The sequence below is a fragment of the Monodon monoceros genome, unplaced genomic scaffold (assembly GCF_005190385.1).
Source record: "Monodon monoceros isolate NGI ecotype Baffin Bay Population unplaced genomic scaffold, NGI_Narwhal_1 Super_Scaffold_2, whole genome shotgun sequence".
In the NCBI taxonomy this organism is placed as follows: domain Eukaryota; kingdom Metazoa; phylum Chordata; class Mammalia; order Artiodactyla; family Monodontidae; genus Monodon; species Monodon monoceros.
The window spans coordinates 31054384-31075194 of NW_021703776.1; the positions used below are offsets into that span (position 1 = coordinate 31054384).

A 20811-nucleotide genomic window follows, 5' to 3' on the forward strand; every position below is an offset into this window, starting at 1 on the left:
GATTATATCATAATTTAATACCTAAAACACAGTGAAGGCCATGTTCCTTTACAAATGAATTAAATTAGAGGAGAACAAAATAAAAAGTAAAGATTGATTGTCAGTTGAAATGATTATAAGATTAGAAGGTTGAGTCTTGGGGAAACTAAGATATCTTATTAAGTAGAGCAGTGCTTCTCAACCCTGGATACAACCTAGATAGAATCACTTAGGGAACATGGAAACAGCAGCAGCAGCAAATACTGTTGGCTGGACCTCTTCCCCAGAGATTCTGATTTAGTTGGGGCCCAGGTATCAATTGTTTTTTTAAAGCTCCCCAAGTGATTCTCATGTGCAGTCAGGTTTGAAATACATGAAAATCCAAGCTATTTAAAGAAAGCATTTCTTGGTAGACAAAACGTACTGACTACATAGGTATTTGACAAGAAGATCCAAGAGAAAAAGATGGGGAGAAACTTTTAGTGTAACGTTAATAGAGGTTTACAATCCATTATTGACAGCTCTGAAATATAAAAGCCCTGAAAAAGAATAGGGTTTCATAACTTACTTGGTGGCAAAAATCTAACCTAAACTGAATATATTTAGTAGAAAATCCAGAGGCCTTTCCTAGTCTGTCTTTATCCCATTTAGTATGAATAATCATACATTTCATTGCAGAAAATTTTTTTTGGTGGGGGGTGAAATAGAAAAGGATAGCTTTATTACTTTGCCAGGCAAAGGGGGGCACAGTGGGCTCCTGCCTTTAATGTGTCCCCGCAGAAATATTAATGTGTCTGATTTCTTATTATAAGTTACTGCCCAAGACCTCACTGAGGGTGTGCCCTAGATAGGGTACCTTTCTGAACTATATAAAATGTTGAATTCTGGAATACATCTAGCCTCAAGGGTTCAGATCATAGTAGGGAAGGCTTGTAATAGGGAAGACCAGTGTAATAATGTACTTCCTGTCAGATTAAGAACAATGCATTTCTTCTAATTTCCTAGGCAGTGGTTTAGCACCCGCATTAAATAAAAACAATGGCGAATGTCAGAACATGGCTCTTGGCTCTATATGTCTACATTTTTTTTTGAAACTGATCTGAGAAGAGGGTTCCACTTCTGTCACGTTGAGAGAAACTTATGTTAACCAACAACACAAGTAGATCAAGTAGAAAAAATAATCATCTCTAAAAGACTTTTCAGCGTAACAAACTACCGCCAAATTTAATGGTTTAAAGCAACACATATTTATTATCTTAACCAGTTCCTGAATGTTAGGAATTCAGGAGCATCTCAGCAGGATGGTTTTTGCTCTGGGTTGTTAATCAAAATGTGGGCCAGAATTTCAGACACCTGAAGACTTGACCGGTGCTGGAGTGTTATATTTCTTTTTCAGTGCCAACAGGTCCCTTATTGGTGCTTAATGAAAATTCTAGTCCCTGTTTCTGCAGTTGTTCAAAGTTTTAGTTTTCAGTATAAACCTAACAGTTATTTGCTAAAGGAGGCTTTGAGTCCTTCTAATATGTTCTGAAGATTTCTGCTGCGAGTCCCTTCTTACTGGGGACTGCCTTCCCTTTGGATTTCCTTGTCCTTCCTCAGGCAGCTTTTTCTCTCCCCTAGGTTCTGTCTCTGTTCTCTTAAGGTTACCTCTGCATCCACCTCCTGTGGATCACTGAATGGGTGTTGATGGCCCTGGATAGTGTGATGAAAAGATGGCTGCCTTGGAGGAGCTTCTGCCCAGAAGACAGGCATTAGTCACAATTGAAAATGATGAATTACATCATTGCTTGTGTGTTTAAAAAAAAAAAAAAAAAAAGTGCGGGGAAGATGCTCTAGGAGCCTCTAACGGGATCTTACCCAGTTTGTGTTTTGCTTGGTCTGTTCTTCCCCCTTTGTGTTTTGGAGGAAGAATAACCTACCCTTGGGGTTTTGGTCAGGAACAGTTTCCCTCGGGGGCAGAAACATAACACTTTTATGTCTTCCCTGACTGCAGATGTTCAGGGGATGTAGTGTAGTACCGTAGAATAATCTCATTTACTTTATGTGGAAAAATACAAAAAAAGGAAAAAGCTTAGGTTCCTTGTAACTTTAACTGTGAAGTTCTTCTCTTTCTCACTGCTCATCTCTCATCTTCTTGGCTTCCCAAAAAGTGCTATGTTGGTTTCTTTCTCATCCCCTTTCTCCCTTTCTTTCTGTACCAAATCTTTGAAAAGATGTAGTTTTATACAGTTTTGGGAATATAACAGTTTCCTTTTCTGAGCTATTTCTATTTTGAGCCTTATTTCTAATTTGAGAAAGAAAAACTGAAGCTCTCATGACGAGAATATCAAGTATGGAAAACTGATGGAGGGTGGAGAAGACAGTTCTTGATCCTCTGTATGCAAATTAAGTGATCCACCTTCTGCATCCTTTTCCATCTCTGCTTTTTTCCTGTCTCTGAGCCACAGTGGAGTCTTCCCTAGAAGCTCATAAAATCAGGAAGCCACCCACAAGGTCCCAGTGAGTGTTTCTAATCTGCATCTTTGTCTACCCCCAAACATTTGTGACACTGTAACAGAGGAAAATTCTGAAGAGAGATGCTGTTACTATGATAAACCTTACACGTAATTTCAAATATATAAAATAGGCACTAATTTATATTTTATTTTGTTGCTGTTTTATTACTACACATACAAGTATTTATAAAGGCTTTCCTCTGATTAATCATCACTCCTGTCTCCCCCAGCTCTCTTTTCCCCCATAAGTTCTTCAACTATAAATTCTTCTACTCATGAGTATTTTTGGGTCTCAGACTCCCACGGTTAGAAAGGGACGGATTATCTTCTGATTACAATATAATTTTCCTGAGAAAGTCTTAAGGAATCGACGAATCAGTTAAATCAGGAGTATATATACCCTTTTGAATGGCACTCATACTAGCCAGCCAGGGAAAGCACGGCAGTAAAGCAGTATAGCGGGGGCGGGGGCGGGGAAGCTGCCTGCTTCAGGGATGATGATACCCTGGTCATTGTGAAATTGGTCCTAAACAGAGTCCCAGTGACTCACTGGGCTACTTTTGCCTTCACGTACATCAATGTAAATTAGATTGATTTCAATATCAAATCTTTAACATTGAGCTTTCATGCTCTGCCTTTAAAAATGTCATTAGTATAGTAAGCTGCAGGACCCTTCCAAACTCAGTATCACCACCCCTGCAAACACACACACACACACACACACACACACACACTCACTCTCACACTCTTCTAAGCTTAAAAGATTGTGTCCTGAAGAGGAATGAGCTTGCTTATTATGAAAATTTTTTGCTATCAAACATAGATTTCCCAAAGATTATCCCCGTGTTATCTTTTTTTTTTCCATGTTATCTTTGAAAGTGACTGTGGTTATCTTCTTTGGTCTCTGTTTTATGTTACTCTTTGAGAATGTTTTTGAGAAAGGATTTAAGCATATGTGTTGGGGGGAGAGAGAGAGAGAGAGAGAGTAAGCAAGCAAAAATCTGGACAAATGAGTGAGGTTTAAGGCACTTAGGGTATTAAAGGTCATCTTGCCTATCCCCATTTCACCTGCCCTGTGTGTTGATAGCACTTGCTTTTATGCAGCATAATATCTGAAATGGTTGCTGTACACCTGTGAGGCCTCAAGTGATCCTTCATTGTATTCAAACAGAGGTCAAATTAAACTAGGATCACCTACCTCAATTTTTCTAGAATTTCTCTATAAACTAGAATCTTTGAGAGATAAAGAATATTTAATATCTTTGCCACAGTATTTTGCCTGTTTTAATAATTTATTTGCATTATTTCTGAATGTTACACAGTTGTGTTTTTGCGGTACTTATCATCATGGCATAAGTACCAATGTTTTCCAATGTGTACATTCTGGCAACTGTTTAATTTCTCTTTAAAGTAAGTCCATCAGATTCTATGAGGATTGGCCTAAAATTCCTATGCAGAGGTTTTTCCATATTATTAAAAACAAACAAAAACATGGCAGCAAACTTAATGCAACAGCTCTTAACTTTGGTTGCATATCTAAAAACAAAGCTACATTTTTCTTATTCTAATTTGGTTTTTCCCCCTAATATTTTATTAGGTGCAGAGAGAGCTAGCAGCTGTTATTGCTTTGAAAGCAAGGAAGTCTGGTGAGTAGTCTTTCATGGGGCTGGAGGAAGGTTCTGATTCTTTGGGGATATTTCACATGTCCTGTGGTTGTGAGCAGTTGAATGTATCTCAGGAAGCTTTGGTATAAAATGCAGAAAAGTATCTCCATTATGTTTTAAAAATTATTTATCCTACCATCAAAATAGCACAGGTGTATATCTAGTTCTTTAAAACTAGATATACACTGCCTTGCTTTATTTCATACTTCATGGAAAAGTGAAATTAAAAATTAAAAATATGTTTGTAGTCCACTGCAAGCATGGAAAAAGTCTAGGTACCCAGGAAAAGAAAGCAAACCACATTGCATTACCTATCATAATGACAGAGGAAACTAAATAACATAATGGTGGTCTCTTTTTTTATATTTTTCATCTCAAAGTAGCTTCTTATAAAAATAATTGAATTGTCTCATAACATTTAATAGCAAGCGTTTTCCATAGGGACTGATTGTATGGATCTGATTCCTAATACCTTAGGAAACAATCTGTGGATGTAAAGAAGTGGAAAGGAAAAGGGAGCTTTCAGATACATCTTGAGGAGAGAAAGCCAGGCTCTGCTGAAATTCGATATGAAATAGAGAGTCAATGAGGTAGAAAAAAACTTGCTTTGAAAGGAGGAGTGTCAGGAGGAGGCATCCTTTGCTGTTCAGAGGCAGGAGGTCGCTGCTAAAGTCTTGTTCTAGTTTAACATTAATGTTCAACTAGAATAAGACTTAGATAATGTTAAACTAGATGTTAAACTAGAGTAAGACTTTTCAGGTGAAGACTGGACTATGACAAAATCAAAGAGTTGCCAAAGTTTGAAGAAATAAGTGGAACAGAAATGTCTTCAGAACAGAAATCATATATTTTACATCTTCCTTTTTCTAGCTAGAAACTGTAAAAATTTGCTTTTCTCTCAGTGACCTCTGGAATCAAGCACACCTTAGTATGAAGTAGCTTATTGTGTTTATACTAGATCTTTGTTGATTTGGCTGATGTAGAGGATGCAGAGACTGGGTGCTGTAAGGGTGGTGGAGAAGAGACGCAAGGAGCAGTAATCTGGACCCACAGAGCTCGGGCAGTGTGAAAAGGGCTCCTCCAAGAACGGGGATTAGATCATGGGTATCTGCATAGGTGGAGGCCAAGATGGAGAAAGGACACCAGTATAAAGGTTGTAGGAGGGAAGTCTTAAAAATAACTTGTGCTAGAGCTGATGGTGGTTCCTGTAAACATGAGGAGACAAAACTTACAGTCTGTATGAGTTGGGATGACAGTGCCTTGGAGGATAGGGGTTAAAAAATTTTTTTCTTAAGTTTCGGAAAAAGTTGGGGAAATAATCAAAAACATATATTCTTGGGCTTCCCTGGTGGCGCAGTGGTTGAGAGTCCGCCTGCCGATGCAGGGGACGCGGGTTCGTGCCCCGGTCCGGGAAGGTCCCACATGCCGCGGACCGGCTGGGCCCGTGAGCCATGGCCGCTGAGCCTGCGCGTCCGGAGCCTGTGCTCCGCAACGGGAGAGGCCACAACAGTGAGAGGCCCGCGTACCGCAAAAAAAAAAAAAAAAATGTAAAAACATATTCTCTTGTCATTGCTGGAGAAAAACAGAGCAAGTAAATACAGATGGGGCTGGAGAAGGGGGTTGCTAATTTACACAGCGTGGGATGGGAAGGCCCCTAGTAGGGCACATTTGAGCAAAGACGTGAAGTCACTGAGGGGTGAACCTTGTGGACGTCCGGACAAGAACCCTGGGCAGAGGTGTGTGAAATGAGTTTGAGGAACAGCAAGGATGTGAGAGTGGCTGCAGCCAAGTGAATGAGGCAGAAAGAGGCAGGTTTTGGGTGTCAGGCTAAGAAGTTTGAACTTTCTGGAGGTGAAGAGAAATGAAGAGGAGTAAGCAAGACCCACACACAGTAGCTTGTGCAAAGTAAAAGACTGGTATGAAGTTGACTTTATTACGCCATGACGTTAACATGTCTGTTTTCCTCACTCATTTCATCTGTGGAGCTTGGAGTGTGAATACTACACTGGCAACCTCTCAGGGACAGAGTGAAACACAAATGCACCGAGGATGGGGACATAAATTCCTAGTTTTTCAGAAAAGCCACTTTTCAGTGCGTTCTAGCATAGTTACTCTATAAGCCAGTAACTCCATGATTGGAGGGCTAGCTTTGGGCGTGATCAGAGACGCATGTGAAGATTCAGGTAGAAGAAACCTATTTCATTGCTTATTTTAACAGTAAGAAATTAGAAACAACCCTTAAGTTCCCATAATAGAGAAATGGTAAAATTGATCAATGAAATGGAATGTTAAATAGTTTTTTAAATGATATTTCAAAGAATTAATACAGTAAAATGTTCAGTGGAAAAAAGTGTGTGCAATGAGCCTGTATTACTTGTCTTTATCATAATGAAAATAGCTTCATTTTTTTCTTATTAGTATAGCATAGTCATTGAAAAACTTTGGTAATACATGAATGTATGAAGAAGAAGTTGAAAAATCACCCATCATCTCACCAACAGAGATAACCAATAATACTCTTTTCTGTATGTATTTACAGATATTTCTCTATTAATATGTAGATATTTTATATATAATATATGCAGTTTTATAAAAGTGATAATTTTTTACATGTCCTCTTTTATTTTGTGATAATTGTATATTCACATGCAGTTGTAATAAATGATAAGGGATGACACGTTCCCTTTACCCAGCTCCCCCCAATGGTAACATCCTGTGAAACTCAAGTACAGTGTCACAGTCAGGATATTGACATTGATACAAAACATTTACATCACTGTAAGGATCTTCCGTGTTTGTCTTTTATAGCTACACTAACTTTCCTCCTACCTCTGTTTCCTCTTTAACCTCTGCAATTAGCAATCTGTTCTCTATTTCTATAATTTTGTCATTTCAAAAATATTAGTTAAATGGAATCATACAGTATGTAACCCTGTAGGAGTGGCTCTTTTCACTTGCCATAGTTCTCTGGAGATTTATTCAGGTTGTTGTGTATATCAGTGGTTATTCCTTTTTATAACTGAATAGTATTCCATCATATGAAAGTGCTACACTATATGTAACCATTCACCCATGAAGGGCATTGGGGTTGTTTCCAGTTTGGGTCATTATGAATAAAACTACATGTGTAAGTCCTTGTGTGAATGTAAGTCTTTATTTCTCTGGACTAAATGCCCAGGAGTACAATTGCTGGATTGTTTGGTAATTGCATGTTTTGTTTTTGTTTTTGTTTTTTGCGGTATGCGGGCCTCCCACTGCTGTGGCCTCTCCCGTTGTGGAGCACAGGCTCCGGACGCGCAGGCCCAGCGGCCGTGGCTCACGGGCCCAGCTGCTCCGCGGCATGTGGGATCTTCCCGGACCAGGGCATGAACCTGTGTCCCCCGCATCGGCAGGCAGACTCCCAACCACTGCGCCACCAGGGAAGCCCTGCATGTTTTGTTTTTTAAGAAACTGCCAAATTGTTTTCCAGAGTGGCTGAACCATTTTACATTCTCACTAGCAACGTATATGTGATGTAGGTTCTTGCATCCTTGCCAGCATTTGATGTTGTCGCTATTTTTAAAAATTTTAACCATTCTAATAGGTGTGTAGTGACATCTCACTGTAGTTTTAGTATGCATTGCCCTAATGGCTAGTAATATTGAACATCTTTTCATGTGTTTATTTGTCATCCGAATGTCTTCTTTGTGAAATGTCTGTTCATGTCTTTTGCCCATTTTCTAATTGGATTGTTTGAGGGTTTTTCTTTACTGTTGAGTTTTGAGATTTCTTTATTCTAGATAGCAATCCTTAGGCAAGTATTTTCTCCCAGTCTATAGCCTGTCTTTTCATTTTCTTATCAAAGTCTTTCACAGAGCAAAAGTTTCTAATTTTGGTGAAGTCCAATTTATTAATATTTTTTAATGGATCATGTCTTTGGGTTAAGTCTTTGTCTAGTCCCAGATGCCAAAGATTTTCTCCTGCGTCTTTTTCTTCCTTAAAAGTTGTTATAGTTTTATGTTTTATATTTGAGTTCATGATCCATTTTGAGTTAGTTTTTATGTAAGATGTGAGACTTATGTCAAGATTCTTCTGTGTTTGTTTTGGCTTATGAATGTCTAATTTTTCTAGCACCATTTATTGAAAAGACCATCTTTTCTTCCATTGAATTGCTTTTGCACCTTTGTCAAAAATATGTTGGCCATATTTTTGTGGGTGTATTTCTGGATTCTCTGTTCTGTTCCACTGAACAGACTCCATTGGTATCCATCAGTACTAGCCTTGATTACTGTGTCTATAAATCCACTTTTTATAGGATTCATTTTCATGCACTAATACAGCTCTGTATCATTTTTGTTAGCTGTTGTATGTTTATATTGATACCATACAACTTATTAACTAATTGTTTGTTGTATGTTTAAGGTTTTAATAGTTTTCCTATTATGAATGATAATAGAAGGGCTCGAAGATATATTCTTGTATATATCTTTTTGCCCTTTACCAATTAATTTCTCATAATAAGTTACTAAAAATGGATTGCTAGGTCAGTAGCTTGGTATGGAGGGTGTTAAAATTTTGTTTTTCATGTCTAAGACTTCAAGTCATCTGGAATTTATTTTAGTATATGGTGTCAGGTAGAAATCCAGTTTTATGCTTTCCTTATGCTAAACCAGTTACCCCAGTAGTGTTCATTGGATATGATGCTGACTCTATCATATATAAAGTTTATATATATATATGCTTGAATTTATTTCTGGTCTCTGTATTCCTTTGATCTATTTATTCCTTTGACTACACTTTCCTGTTTCAGTAACCAACACTATAAGAAGACTTTTGGGGGATTAAGGGGTAAAGCAAGTTTCTTCTTATTGTTCTGTTTTCTTCATAGCTTTATTTTGTCAAGTTCCATGAAAACCCCTATAGGGATTTCTTAACGTGTATTGAATTTATAGGTCATCAGATAAATTTGACACTTTGGAGATAAGTATTTGCATTCATGAACCTAGGATATCGTTCCATTGTTTTCAGATCTTCAGTACTGTCTTAAAACTTTCTCCGTAAAGCTTTGTACATTTTTTTGCTTGATGTATATTTTGGTATCTTGTAGTTTTGGTTACTATTATGATTTAACTTTTTTTTTAAAGTTATACTCTTCTTATTTTGTGACGGTTTCTCATTCTTTGTCTTTCATGACACTGTATAAAAAAATAAACTTTACGTTTTAGAGCAGTTGTAAGGTCACAGAAAAATTGAGCAGAAAGTACACAGAGTTCCCATATCCCCCCTGCCCCAACATGCACAGCCCACTTACTGCCGTCATCTCAGAGGGGTACATTTGTTATAATCATTAATCTACATTGACACATCAGTATCACCCACAGTCCTTAGTTTACTTTAGGGTTCACTCTTGGTATTGTACATTTTATGGGTTTGGACTAATGTATAATGACATGTATTTATCATTATAGTGTCACACAGGATAATTTCACTGCCCTAAAAATCCCCTCTCCTCTACCTGTTTGTGCCTCTCTACTCCCATCCCCTGGCAATCACTCATCTTGTTACTGTCTCCATAGTTTTTGCCTTTTCCAGAATGTCACGTAGTTGGAATCATACAGTATGTAGCCTTTTCAGATTGGCTTTCTTCACTCAATAATAATAGGCCTTTAGGGTTCATCCATGTCTTTTAATGGCTTGATAGATCATTTCTATTTAGCACTGAATAATAGTCCATTGTCTGGATGTACCACAGTTTATGTATTTGTTCACCTCCTGAAGGACATCTTGGTTGCTTCCAAGTTTTGGCAATTATGACTAAAGCTGCTATAAACATCAGTGTGCAGGTTTCAACTACACACCCACGAACACATAGTTTTCCACTACTTTGGGTAAATAGCAAGGAGTGTGATTTCTGGATCGTATGGTAAGAGTATGTTGAGTTTTGTAAGAAGTTGCCAAACTTCTTCTAAACTATCTTCTGGCTCTACTATTCTGCATTCCCACCAGCAGTGAATGAGCATTCCTGTTGCTCCATATCTTCACCTGTGTTTGTTGTTGTCAGTGTTGCACATTTTGTTGTTTTACTTTGCATTTTCTTGATGATATATGCTATGAAACATCTTTTCATGTGCTTATTTATTATCTTTATATCGTCTTTGGTGAGGTGCCTATTAAGGTCTTTGACCTATTTTTTAGTCAGGTTGCTTGTTTTCTTACTGCTGTTGAGTTATAAGAGTTCTTTGTGTATTTTAGATAACCGTCATTTTTTCAGATATATTTTGCAAATGTTTTCTCCCAGTCTGTGGCTGGTATTCTCATTCTCTTCACATTGCCTTTGAAAGAGCAGAAGCTTTTTATTTTAATGAAGTCAAGCTTACCTTTCTTCTTTCTTTCATTGATCCTGCCTTTGATGTTATAGCTGAAAATTCATACCATACCTAAGGTCATCTAGGTTTTCTTCTGTTACATTGTAGAAATTGTATAGTTTTGCATTACATTAAGTCTGTGATCCATTTTCAGTTAATTTTTGTGAAAAGTGTAAGGTCTGTGTCTTGGTTCTTTTTATTGTGTGTGTGTATGTCCAGTTGTTCCAGTACCATTTGTTGAAAAGACTATCCTTGTTCCATTTTATTGCCTTTGCTCCTTTTTTAAAGATCACTTGATTATATTTGTATGGGTTTATTTCTGGGCTCTGTATTCTGTTCCATTGACCTATTTGTCTATTCTTTCATCAGTACCACACTGTCTATATTACTGTAACTTTATGGTAAGTGTTGATGTTGGGTAATGTCAGTCCTCCAACTTTTTCTCCTTCAACATTGTGTTGGCTATTCTGGGTCTTTTCCCTCTCCATATATAGTTTTGAATCCGTTTGTTGATCCACATCTATTATCTTTTCTAATTGGTTACTTTTGCTGTATGAGAACTCATGCTTTTGCGGCTAGCAGAAGTGTTGAACTCAAATGAATTCCAATAGCTTGTTTTAAAATTATCTTGGGTTTTCTGTATGGGAAAATACAGCATCTGTCAATTATGACTATTTTATCTCTGTCTTACCAATCCATATAACTCCTTTTTTTCCCTCATGCTATTTCATGAGCTATAGGGTCCTATGATGTAAGTTGACTAATAAAAAGATAGTTGGCATTCTTATTTTGTCCCTGACAAAACTGAATATGTTTTCTGATTAGAAAAGTAGTATAAGCACAGAAAAGATCGTTTTAGAGAAAAACAGACTTTTCTGTCATACATTCCGCAAACCACAACAAGGTTGGGAAACAATCTAGGGGCAAAAATAACCAACAAGGTGATATTAAAATATTCAGAGAATTCAGATATGGAAATAAGGAGCTATCTGCCTGATTCGCCCTACGCTCTCGCTGCTTGAGTTGGCACTGAGAGTGGATGAAAAATAAGTGGCAAAGTATGAGAGCCTAAGTCATAGGTTATTGCCTTCATTCCTTTATCAAATTCTAACTGAGCACCTACTGTATGCCAGGTACACTGTAAGGCATGAGGGTACAGTGGTGAGCGAGGACAAATATGGCTCTTGCTATTTTTAAACCACAATGTATGTTTCATGAATAAAAAACATTAAGTCAATAGCTGTCTGAAAAAGGAAAATGGATTACTGAGTAGTTAGGAGGTGATAAAATGAAGAACTATCAAGCACAGCCTTAACTGAACAGAATTGTAGCTGTAGAATGGTACTTCCTATGTATGCTCATTGCTGTTTTTTAAAACTATTTTGAGTTTTTTTTTTTTTTTTTTTTTTTAAGGAAGAAGAAAAAGAAGCTGGTATACTTCTAATTAAAAAAGTATTAGAATGATAGTTGTCACATCTGGGTCTTGACAGAAGGAATTGATTACCCTAATATCTGTCTTGCAGTAAAACTGTTAATTAGGGCTCAGGTGGTCATGCCAGATTTATGTCTCACTGTGAAGGGTTATTAAAACAAGAATTAGTATAAAGAAAAAGTTTTTGGTTTCAGCTCACCATACAAACAGAAATAAAAGTAACTGTCAGTCAATAGATTATATAAATGATTCAAGGCTCTAGCTTAGTAAAAAATCCATTTTGTTGTAATTTTCTAAGAGGCCATTAGGATGTGCCTTTAGTTTTCTCCTCTAAATGCTAACCCTAGTGAATGTGAATAGCATTTTAAGGCTTTACAAGATTTTAAAAAATTAGCACAGATATCTTTACACTTCTTTCTTTTTTGTTGAATTGCTTATTCTACTGCTGATCGCTCACCAGTTAGAGTCTTGGGAGATATGTTTCTTCCCCTTTTCAAGGGAATCTACAGCCAAAGCACGTTTAGCTCTCATTATCTTTAGATCATATGAAATTTGTGCCATGGTGGGCTTCTATTTCTGGAAAGCCAGAAATCTCATATTGGTAAACCCTCTTGGCAGTTTTTATATTTCACTCTCTCTGCCGAGACCATATCTAGTTAAATGTTTTAAAACTAAGTAGCAAGGATATTAATGTTTGGGAAAGAAAGAAGAGGTTCTAGGCTCTGTTTATACCATTAAATGTCATTGTGACTTTTGTAAAGTGATTCCAGTTTGTATCGTGAGGGGGTAGGTGTAGAATGTGGGCACCTTAGAGATTCCTTCCAGCTCCAGTGTTTAATTATAACAATGAGTATTTTCATTAATTTCCTTCATTATCCTTAATGGAGTCACAACCTTGGGAATATTTTATTCAGGACTCTTTTAGGTATAAGCGAGAGATAAACAAGCTGAAAACCACCAAGGAAATTTACTGTCTCAGGGAATCTGTGGAGTTAATCAGTCTCAGCAGAGAGAACCTCTTTCTGGTAGGTCCAACAGAAGTCTTGGTGGGGACCTCGGTGGAAGGGTGGAATGCCCATCTCTGTAGCAGTAGACACATGGTTGGAGGGCAGGATAGAGAGGTGGCAGGATAAAGAGGTTAAGTCAGCCTCCCACGAGACCCACGGACTGAGGCTAGGGCAGGTGTGGCTCCCCAAAGAAAACCAGCAGAAGAGGGAATGGCTACTGGGCAGGGTACTCACTGCAGGGGGGAATTGTTTGTATTGTCCCAGTCTCACGGTTTCGAGGTGAATTGTTGTGCCAGCGAGCACACAGGCTAGAAAGGCTACAGCCAGAGCTCAAGCCCAGGCTTTCCAGCACCCAGTCTCTGGTTTTCCCAACTACACAATGTCCCCTCCCTTGTTAGGAATTTTTGGATTAAGGGGAGTAAAGATGTGGTTTGTGAAAAGGAAAAGAATAGAGTGAAAACTGACATTTTTCAAGTAGTAGATAGGAGCAGTTTTTTTCTTCTTTCTCAAATCATCCAGGGATTCAGGTTAAAGTGTTATTTTTGTGCCAAGATTTATTATTTCTTTGGGATATTAAAATATATATAACATAAAATTGTATAAAATGGTTTCACCTGTTGTGTTTAGTTTTAGCTTTTAAGAAACTTTCTTATTTTTAATAGACCAGAAAGGATGAGAGGGAAGCCATTGTTTTACATTCGTGTTAAATTGTTTCTCCTAGCCTTAGAAATCCTGTTGTTTGTTTAATCATCTTTGAATCCTATGCTGAAGCTTAAATAGGCATTTGAATGAGTATGTGATTTCTACAACCTGGTTATTACTATTTGCTGTACAATGAACTGTGTGTGTGCAAAACGTTCAAGCAGGCGACCCCTGGATCTGGTAATCGTGGTGGACCCATCAGACAAGCTGAGGGCCTTTTATCACCCTGAGAGCCTGGCTAAATTCCCAGCTTTGAAGATTTCCTGTTGGTAACAATCACTGGTCACCAATAACACGTTGTAGGAACTTTAGCAGTTTTAGGCTCCCACCCGTCTTTAGGCCCTTGTCTGTGGGATTGCGGGGAAGTCAATGTTGACAGGAAGCTCTGCAATGAGGCTTGAGGTCTGACACAACTGAAGAGACATATTCTCCTTCAGGGCAGAAGCTTCCCAAAGAAAAGCCATCCCTGTCACTTTGTCATGAGAAATGAAATAGATTGACTGATTATTTTTAACAGCAGAGACAGGCTTTTCCTTTTGCACATTTAGAAGAAAAGAATAACCATTAAGCCTATGGAATTGCTCCAACTTTTATGGTCCTCTAACTTTTTACTTTTTAGTTGATAGATTCTTCTTTTAATGTAGCGCAGTGTTTGACTTTATCTTTAATCCTCTCGTGAACACATTGCTCATATATAGGAGAATGCACAATAAAATGGGATTTTAGAGTATAGATGGTAATAAAATTAAGGGGCAGCAAAGACAGGCTTACGCGCTGGTACGTTTATTGCTATCTCAAACTCCTTCTACCTTTCTGGTTTTCTGTGATTAACTTGTTATTGAAAAAATTTTAATGCTCTTAAAAGTAAAAACTGTAGGGCTTCCCTGGTGGCGCAGTGGTTGAGAGTCCACCTGCCGATGCAGGGGACACAGGTTCGTGCTCCGGTCCGGGAAGATCCCACATGCCGCAGAGCGGCTGGGCCCGTGAGCCATGGCCGCTGAGCCTGCGCGTCCGGAGCCTGTGCTCCGCAACGGGAGAGGCCACAACAGTGAGAGGCCCGCGTACTGCAAAAAAAAAAAAAAAAAAAAAGTAAAAGCTGTAGTAGTCTTCTCTTGAATAATTTTTTCATCTAATCTCTAATAATGAATGTTCAAGATAGAAAATACTAGTTTATAATGGCAGAAGTCTGTTAGCTGTATTTTAAGCAATTACGATATTATGCTTAATTTTTAGTGATATTTTCAATCACTTAAAATTTTCCAAGTCTTTCCCAGCCTGTCCTTATAGGGCGCACCTTGTCCTCTAAGAATTGACATTTCCACATGGTTTGTGTTGTGTCCTTTCCTTCTCCTTTGCCACCTCCCAGATGCTGTGGTGGCAGTGGCCATCACTCTCCTTCTTGGTCAGCACAGACCCACACTGATTGTCTCGTTAGCCCCACTAACAAATGTGCTATTTAGCATTTGTCAACCAAGAGGAAAGAAGTAGCATGTGTTTTCCCCTAAAATATTCAACACAACATTCTGGTCTTCCTGATTGATTGATGATCTACGATGTTTTCCCAAGAAGAGAGAGCTTTGCCTAACACCACGCTGATTGCTGAAGTTTGCAAAATCTCCACCCGTCTTTGGTGCAATAATAACTCCTGTTCTGACGTTTCCAGAGACTCTTCTGCTTGCTGACGGATTTTGCACATTCACATCCCATCTCCACCAGTGCATATTCTTACTGAACAGTGATCAATTCAGCGGTTGACAAGTTGTATCTTCCTTTTTTATCTAATGGCATAAAACCATAATAAGAGTCTTGAAACAGTAACTCTCAAGGCAGTGCAAAGTTAAAGGTTACTTGAAAATGTAAAAATCTTACAATCCAGAAAATAATAACAACGGTAAAACCCAGGAACAATTGAAAATGCATGAAGCAGACGCTTTGTAAATTTTTCCTAACTCTCCCACTGGGATACCAAGAAAATTGCCTTTAAAAAAATAATCCCATGACACTGTCTTTTGTAATTAGAGCTATTAAGTCGAAATGATAAATAACCATTCAGTGACATACATTAAAAGAAAATAGCCCTTTGCCCTCCTTTCTCCTGAATAACCAGAGATCTGAGAGTATCCAGCATAGGAAGTTGCACTCCTTTAACCCTGAGGGTTGCTTAGAATTTAGGAAATTACAAAGCAAGGCAAGATGATTTTGTTTTTCATCCTTCCACATGGTCATGTCCATTAAGAGAGTAAATGGAACTGATTTGCCAAGGAGGTGAATAATTATAATAACCACAGCAGAGTGTACTCGGGAATGCAGGGTTTAGAGGCCTCTGTTTTAAAAAAAATGCACTGCAGGGGCACTTCAGTGGCGGTAGGTAATGTTTATAAGGCTCCGTAGATAAAGGTATTTATCACTTTAAATGGGAGCTTGTTCATGTTTTCGGGAATCAGATACTGGGAAGGAGAACTGAGCACTGATGCTCCTGAGTCTCGTGTGGTCCAGGACAATGATTTTACGTCATTCAGATTCCTACCTGTTATTGCCTGTGTTTTATAAATGCGGCCGACCCTTGGGAAACGGTTTTCTGAGGTTTGGAGCAGAAAGGTGGGTGGAAGGTGGGAGAGAGGAATGAAAGGGAGACTCAAGTTTTCTATTCGAGTGTAGAAAAAATGGCTGCTAGCACTGCAGCTCCTGGGAACATATTTTCTGTGAGGAAACTACATGAGTATAATGAGTGTACCCTGTGCATAAATTCAATATTAGTTCTACACCCAAGGTCAAATGAAAGTTAATGACCATTTGCACACCAGAGATCTGAAACCCACGTTTTCTTTCTTTCTCATAATGACAAAAAGGAGAGCAATTTATATTTAAATTGCTTTAAATTTCAAAGCATAAACACAGAAGTCTCCCTGGTGCACTTCTTTCACCAGTGAAACTTCCTGGCAGGGCTCGACTTTCATAAAAAATGTGCTCCCATCCTATGGCAGTTCCCCAGTGTGGACCGTTTTTTGTTTTCTGTGGAACAGCCCCGTTCCTACCCTGCTGGGTTAGTGACACCAAATCAGAGCCCAGCAATGCAATCAGGGCCACTTTCTTTAATGATTTAGGTTTTGGATTTGTTGAGCTAATTAGCTGACTGAGGCAACTAATGGGTGTCTTTAATACACTGTTGACGGGGTAGCTTCTCCAGAGCCTGCTAGCTCCTTTGTTCTTGGTCTTCTGGGGTTTGGGAGCTGCTTCCCAGAAGAACATGTGGTACATGCCACCCTGCATCTGGAGGCCAGTCTGAGAGGCTAGTATGCTAATTATGAAGTGCCCCAAAAGGACGAGCATCCACGTAAAACCCTGTATCTGACTAATTCTGTGGGCTCGAATAAAGGTGTACATTGATGGGGGACGGGGTGCATGGGTGAGGGCAGGGAGGGGGATTGACCTGTGATCCACTTTTACAATTTATAATGTTATGACTGCTTCTCTGTATACCCCTAAGGTACCAAATAAAAGCAGTCTGTAGATGTTTAAAAATATTAAATATTAGAATAGTTAAGGAAATATTAAAAGAAAAAGATGATTGGATAATTAAATGGAAAGCTATGGCTAATGGCTAAAATGGTCTCTTAGGAACTAAAATATTCCTTAAGAAGTGAAATCCTTGCTATATGCTGTTTTTATAAAGTTTATAAAGTTATGAAATTCTGTGGTCTGGTGAACACAGTCTGCTACCAAATCTGGCAGGCCTGGGCATGTAGTCAGGCAATCTTTTGATTCTTACACTGGCCAGTGTTCACTCTGGCAAGTCACTGGCTTCCCTCAGCCTCAGTTTGCATTTTTTATAAAAGGAAAGGGTGGGCTTGGTTGATGCTAGGGGCCATGCTGGTCCTGCAGGTCAGGTCCTAAGTACCAAGTACTGGGCAGCTTTACTTCTCTTAAGCATACATTGCTGTCTATTTGGTAAGAATGTAAGAATAACAACTGCTGATAGCTTAATTTCTTTTCCAAACATTTTTTTTACTTTTAGGCTTTTTCCTTAGTGAAGCTCTACACAAGGCCCTCTTTCTAGCCACCCCCCCCCCCATTCAGGGAATATTCTCTGCTGTCATTTGTATTGACAAGTAAGAGCTATCAAGGGAAATCTTTGTCTTGGCCACATAACCCAGGTATTGTCCATCATTCGTCACATTAAAAGACTAATTGTATAAACAGCCGTGAAAATGGAGCTGTTCTCAGTAAAACGGAAAATGACACGGGCACAGCGTGTGCGATTATAAGTTAAATAACGTGTTATAGTATGTAACACAAAGCACGCAGTTTGATTCAGCTGAATCCTACCAGAAAAAGTGATGCCATGACGACAAAAAGTGAAATTTACTTAATGTACTATTCTTTCCATTTATGTGACCCATAAATACTTAACATTTGAGAATTTCTTACTAAGACATTGTCTTTGTAAGTGGCTAGATAATTGTGGTTCTAGCTACTTGGGATTTTCAGATAGTTATAAAAATACTGCAGTGATTGAAATCTGTTTTTGGAATGAGATTGGTGATAGAAATTTTGACCCTGGCGACAATGAAGGCTATATTGTACAACTTCAACTTCAGCATATACATTTTGACATAAGTCTTTTTGTTGGAGATGAGGAAACAGAGGTGGATAGATATTTTAAAGAATAATCCTAGGTTTCCTTCTGACCAGTTGCATCAGAATTCCTGGTTAACTAAACGAAGTTTTGTTTTTCTAAAGCAGGGTTCCTCAAATTTAATTAGCCTAGCAGTTACCTGCAGCACTTGTTAATACTGCTAATTCCTGCCCTGTCAGCACCCCTCCCCCACTCCAATTAAGTTTGGATGGAGACCCTGGTATCTGAATTTTAAACACTCTTCACTCCTAGGTGATTTAGGTGCCATGTTTTGACAAACACGTTCCGAAGTCTGTGTGATCTGCAGTCTCAGAGTGAGTTGGTGTTTTAGAAAGGGTGTTGGTCTCATGAACCAAGCATGGTAGAGGGAATCAAAATGTTACTTATGCTTTTGCTACTAACTCATTTATTGGACACCTGCCCAACTTTTTAGTCTTTCTTGACCTGAACGGAAATTTTGTCATGGGAATGGTAACAGAATTAAAAGCTCTCATGGCATTGGCAGTAAAACCTTTGTAAATGAAGAGAATTATTACCAAGCTTTATTTGGTGGGCAGACTCGGAATAAGTAAACATTCTCACTGAAGTTTCTATACGAAACTTACCAGGAAGACATTTGTGTGGGGTGGGGTGTTCCACTAGTTTAAAGAGGAAGTGAATTTAACCTTGGCTTTAAATAAGGGCACCTGAACCAAAGCCATATCTCATAAATTCTCCAAGTTGACAGAACTAAAGAGACTGTCTGGTTCTCCTTTTGCCAAAAAGGGGCTAACTTCTATCTGTTAAAAATGCAAACATTTAATAGAAACAAAGCATTTGCTTTAAGACCTATTAAAATTAATGGAGGAAGTTTAGACCTTATCATGTTATTGTTTTCTAGTAGAAAAATGACTGTGAGAAATTTGGGATTAATGTTATTTTTTTTTTCAGTAAACATTTGATCTTTTTATTTTAAGATGTATTCTAGGTATTCCCTATATAGGCATGTGGAGATAACAAGAAGGATACTGTATAATTATTAGCTCGTTAGATTTTACAGTATGTTTTCATTGGTGTTATTATGGAATTAGAACCTAAATCCAGAAATTAATAAGCTATTTAAGATTTTCTTCCTCAGTGCTAGCTGTTATAGTGAGATTGTTATAATTTTTTTTTTTTTTTTTGGCCGTACGCGGGCCTCTCACTGTTGTGGCCTCTCCCGTTGCGGAGCACAGGCTCCGGACGCGCAGGCTCAGCGGCCATGGCTCACGGGCCCAGCCGCTCCGCAGCATGTGGGATCTTCCCGGACCGGGGCACGAACCCGCGTCCCCTGCATCGGCAGGCGAACTCTCAACCACTGCGCCACTAGGGAAGCCCAGAGATTGTTATCTTTTTAGCCTTAGGAACAGATGGAAGTTTTTAGAGATGTTGCCCATTATCTTCCATTCTAGCTGCAATAGAGAGAAAAGCATGACAGATGGAATTGCCATCTTAGTTTTATATGTTCCTATTTTCTTCATTTTGATTTTTAGTTTTGTTTTCCTGTGTTTAAAAGGCCCATTTCTATATCATAGTTCTGAAGGTAGAGCTAAATAAAGGTTCTTTTCCTCTGTCTGAGGGGGACCTCATAGAGCAAACACAAATTTAACACATATTAGTAACAAAACAAACTTCCACCTTCAGGTGGGGGGCATTAGGGGAGATTGGAGATTGTCCTTAGTCCATGGCTGGAAACCCCTCTTGCTGACAGTGGAGGTGGGTTGGTGGGCATTGTCCCAAGCAGCCTGTGGGCCCCGGGGAGTGTCTGTCTACCTTGTCTGGTCAGGGAAGGAGCAGATTCCATCATCTGATCTCATGGCATTAGAGCAGCACACCTAGGCTATAGGCTTGGACACTGGGCACCTTGGACCCTTTGGTCCTCTCAGAGTCATCACTGAAACTAACTACAGGTGTGGAATTCAGGCTTATCATTTGTACCTAAATCCACGTTGTTGAAGCTGCTTCATTTTACTAGTAACATTAGGCCTAAATGAATCAAATAATTTCAGGGTTAGTCTTGTAACCAAATGGACAGTCTAGTAGTTTTATCAGTTTTATATGAAAAGTCAAAATACGTATACTTTTATTTGAGAGGAAATATGTCTGGCTTAGTGCCTTCATCATGGATGTGAAAAGTAGTTTGGGCTGATAACCAATGCTGTATCAAAAGTTTTTCTTTCCATATATATCCTGGTTTGATTTTCTTATCTGGTAATCTTATGCAATTATTTTATTTTATGAGTCATTGGAGCATTTACACTAATACTCAAAAATGGCAATGTAACAGATTGTCAGAGTTATTCACTGCACTGAAATATAGGTGGGAAATGCTTTGTTCTTCATTTTCAACAGCTATGCTATATGGTCCTATCTACTGCCAGTGAGCAATATTTCAGCTGTTTCTGATTTGAACTTTTGTTGTGGTAAATGTTCTGTTTAGGATGTTGGTCCTGCCTGGACCTAGTTTAAATCTCCTCTCTTGGACCACTTGATTTCTGGCATGTGAGGTGGTTGGAGCCCCATGGTGCCCCTGG

At 38.6% G+C, this 20811-nt stretch overlaps 1 protein-coding gene across 5 annotated transcripts in view; it reads left to right on the plus strand.

The window, feature by feature from the left end:
* RAPGEF5 (Rap guanine nucleotide exchange factor 5) overlaps nt 1–20811 on the plus strand; it is a 223346-nt gene that overhangs the window by 77796 nt on the left and 124739 nt on the right. For all 5 annotated transcript variants that reach the window (XR_003795161.1, XM_029233224.1, XM_029233225.1 and 2 more), the window contains exon 7: nt 4072–4120. Coding sequence is in view for 4 of the 5 variants with exons in the window: in XM_029233224.1 (XP_029089057.1) it covers nt 4072–4120 (49 nt within the window). In the remaining variant the exon portion in view is untranslated. The remainder of the gene's footprint in view (nt 1–4071; nt 4121–20811) is intronic.